Here is a 4078-nt window from a genome sequence, read left to right on the forward strand (position 1 = left end):
CCCCCTGAAAACATTAAAAATATGGAAAATGTAGGGGTATGAACTCACTGTTTGATGTAAGACCCGAGCGTAAGATCGGTGTGGATGCTGAGTGTCAACTGATGTTTCGCACGCAAGCGGATCCTATTAACATATGGTAACACATATATGTATTAAATGAGGACATAACACTATTTGTTATGGAAGGAAACCACCTTAGGGACTAGGAAACACTTGAAACTAAGTGTTAGAATCACATGCGATTGAAGATGGGGAGTTTGCGGCCGTAATCAGGAGTGTACGGTCAGGTTTTGCGGCCCAACAAGGTTTACGGCCCATGAGTTTGCGGCTCAAGTGTTCGCGGTCCATGGGTTTACGGCCTGTGGGTTTACGGCCCATGAGTTTGCGGCCGTAAACACTTGGTGAAAGGTGCGATTTTCGGTGTTTCAAGGTCCTTTCTAGCCTCTTGGAGGTGTTCTAAGCCTTGTGCCCAGCTCAAGGAAGAGTTTAAAGGCCAATAATCGACCAAAAATGGAGTTTGCGGCCATTGAAGGGATTACGGCCGTAAACCCATTTCGTGTTCATGATTTCGGATCGATTTCTAGGTGAAAACAAGTGATTCTTAGTAGATAACAAGCATAGGGAGTAGTTACTTACTGTAAGAGGCTTGGAATGAGGTTTTTAGTCACCAAGAACTAGTATGTGTTCTTGGTGAGAGAGAAGATCTAGAAAAAGATGAAATTTATGAGATGAAACATGGATTCATCACTAGAAAAAGGATTGAAACACCATAGAAGTGAAGAATCACTTACATTTTGAAGATCCTTGAGCAAAACTCGAAAATTGTAGAGAGAGAAAGTCCTTTGAGTGCTTAAAGCTTGAAATGAAGGCCACTCATCTTTTATATAGGGGTGAGTTTTCGGCCAAGGGGTGGAGTGGGGGGGGGGGGTTTACGGCCGTAAACTCGAGTTTGTGGCCGTAAACTCCTCTCGAAGGGGTGTTTGGCCCGGATGCTACGCTTTGACTTGGAAAAACTCATTCTTTGACCCAAACTTTGATTGTACTGAGTTCGAAGTATTTAATTAGACCCGAGGTATAGCTGACAAGAGCAAAGATAAATTCTGAATCGATTTATTTTTAACGTTTTTTACAAAAGAAGTTTCGGGTTGTCACAGGGAGCGGGGGTGATATTGAAATTCGAGGCTGGGATCGGGGGCGCGAAAACGGGAAAATTCTGGGTTGTGGTCGGGGTAAGGGAAAAACAGGCGAATTCGTGGGTTGGAGCAGGGAGGTTATTTCTTCAATATTTGGCGCTGTTGACATTTCTATTTATCAAATTATCAAATATATTCTAAGTAATCAATTACTTTAATTAAATTATGTACTAACAAAAAAATTTGTTTTTAATTAGCATATAAATTTATATTTTAGTAAATGTAATCGGCTCCCATATATGTAATAAGACAATATTACTTTATTTAATTCCATATTTTTTGGTTTGATTCCTTTCCATTAGTAAATTGTTGTGGATTCTATTCCACCATTTCCTCACCCTTAATCATTGATTGATTCCCCTCCTCATCCCCCTCCCTACCCCTACAAAACCATAATTCCTTTGTATCTGTTCTTCACTTGATTCATTTACTTGGATTCCTATTTTAATTCTTTTTCGGCATTCAAGAACAAAGTTATAAGAAATCATCTGTTCCAGCTGCAATTATGATTCATCTGAAGAATGCCTTGCAGATTCTTCTTCCTTTTTCCTAACAAATCCAACCTTGAATATGGAATGTGGGAAAAAGAGAGATAATCGACAAGAATCTTCGTTACTTTTCAGCTAAACTTTTCAAATCGAAGAGAATTTGTAGCTTTATTGAACTTCATCTGCTTTCCCTGGTAATTTAATTTCTCTTTTGTTTGTGTAATACTGAGTTGAAATGAATTACCAATGAATTCGTGTCGTTCTGTTCTGCAGAGATGTCTACTACCGTTATGAGCGATGCGATGGTGATGCCTGCAACGGAATCGCAGCCGGTGGCGACAAAACTGATAGCTCCGACGACGGAAGTGGAATTTGTGGAGTGCGATTGTTGCGGATTGACAGAAGAGTGCACGCCGGGATACATAGAGAGGATTCGTGAGAGGTATCAAGGAAAATGGATCTGCGGATTATGTGGAGAAGCTGTGAAGGAGGAGATCGTGAGGAACGAACGGCTGATCAGTACTGAAGAGGCTATGGCGCGCCACATGAACTTCTGTAGAACGCCGATCTCATCAGGTCCGCCTCCTGATCCAACAATTCATTTAATCGCCGCCATGAAACAGATTCTCCGGCGGAGTCTGGATTCACCGATCTCCGTTAGGTCTATGCCGTGTAGTCCGACGACGAAGAACACCGATAGTGCTGGACTTGCTCGATCGGAGAGTTGTATTCCGAGGCTTAGGCTTGTTGATTCAACCTCCTGCCATGAATCTGAAGAAGACAGAGAACAGTCAAACCAGATGCAATACATTTGAATCTCCTTTTATCTAAACATAAAGCTTTTCTCAGATTTTCTGAATAACATTTGAATCCATGCTTATCGAATATCATTAAGGCTAAACCTATTTCAGTTAATATGGATCCATAATCCATTGCTTTTCATGAGCAAATAGTAAAACAAAGTCAAAAAAATTTCTAAAAGTAATTTGTTTTTTTATTGTTTTACAAATATCACATGGATCTGTATGTTACGGCTTACCACTTACCACAATTGGTTTCGGTTGGAATAACTCTAAAATGGTTCGTGTTCATTAATTTTTAATTTCCACAAGGGCGAACACAGCTGTCGTTGCGGGGTACATGGCCGTAGGTACCGTCGTAGACTCGTAGGCACAAGTCCGAGTAGATAGACAGCCGGTACCGTTGTGGGCACGAATCCAAGCAGGAGAGGATACTTCCGCCAATTGAACGCTATTAGACCAGAGAATATCTTTCACTTTTTGAGTATCACGTGTATGATCAAGAATATTTTTTCACGTTTTTGAGTATCACGTGAGTTTCTGAATCTCATTTCACTCACCAAAAGGTAGGAAATGATTATCTTTAATTTTTTTTTAAATATTTATATAAATATTATACTCGTTTTGTAGGGAATTAAAAACCATAAATTTTAATATATTTTTTATAAGTTTTTAGTATATATATAATTTAATAAATTTAAAAAAAAACTGGAAAAAAAAAATTAATCAATCACACGAGGAGAGAAAGTGACAGATAGTCTCCCTTCACCCTTTCCTCGCACCCCTTTTCCCGTAGACCCAATATCGTGTTTCGGGGTGTGGTTTCTTTTTCTTCTCTCATTTCCCACTCAATACCCACCGGTCTTACGGATTAACTAACCCGTGAATTTACTCTCTCTACTTTCACTCTTTTTTTATTTTTTTTATGTTTAAATTCCATTTACACATGTAAATACCTTTTTATATCATTTTAAAACCACATATTTTATTCTATTCCATTTCAATTCTTTTAAATTTCATTATTACTTTCTCTAATTTAAATCTAATTTCCTTTGAAATAGATGTTGTTCCTTGACCAATCCAAATATGCACAAAATGGTACGAAGAGGAAGAAGTGGCGTTGCTGAAAACATACATAGAAATTTTCGGAAATAACTAGGTAAATCCATAAAGATCGGCAGGGGTTCAAATCGTTTGATGCATCAAATGACTTATGAATGGAAAAATATGCGCACAAATATGAGTGAGCAAGATAGTGTGAGTGATGTTGCTATTATAATAAGTTGTGTAGTAGAAATCAAATGATTCATTAATGAATCACTAAGAGACCTGCATGATTTAGAGGTCTATTATTTGGTAAGATTATTGAACGAAATTTTAACATTCTCACATAAACATTTTCAAAGAACACAATAATTTAATTCACAAATCTCTTTTAAAACATGAAGATTTGTTATCAAAAAAACTAAATTTCAAATCCAATGAATAACTCAAATATACTTTTACATCATTTAAATCTCACTAGGACACTCATTGCTAGCATTTGAGATGGATGCAGTTATAAATTTTATCTTAAAAAAAGCATGTTCATCGAACT

At 37.6% G+C, this 4078-nt stretch overlaps 1 protein-coding gene across 1 annotated transcript; it reads left to right on the forward strand.

Moving 5' to 3' along the window:
* Positions 1-1481: 1481 nt before the first annotated feature.
* On the forward strand, positions 1482-2596 carry LOC145110898 (uncharacterized). Its single transcript, XM_079047212.1, has 2 exons — positions 1482-1875; positions 1955-2596. Exon 2 carries the CDS (start codon positions 1957-1959, stop codon positions 2494-2496), a length of 540 nt encoding a protein of 179 aa, XP_078903338.1. The 5' UTR covers positions 1482-1875; positions 1955-1956; the 3' UTR covers positions 2497-2596.
* The last annotated feature ends 1482 nt before the right edge of the window (positions 2597-4078 follow it).

The sequence above is a fragment of the Lactuca virosa genome, chromosome 5 (genome assembly GCF_052849685.1).
Source record: "Lactuca virosa cultivar CGN04683 chromosome 5, Lactuca_virosa_CGN04683_v6, whole genome shotgun sequence".
Classification (NCBI taxonomy): domain Eukaryota; kingdom Viridiplantae; phylum Streptophyta; class Magnoliopsida; order Asterales; family Asteraceae; genus Lactuca; species Lactuca virosa.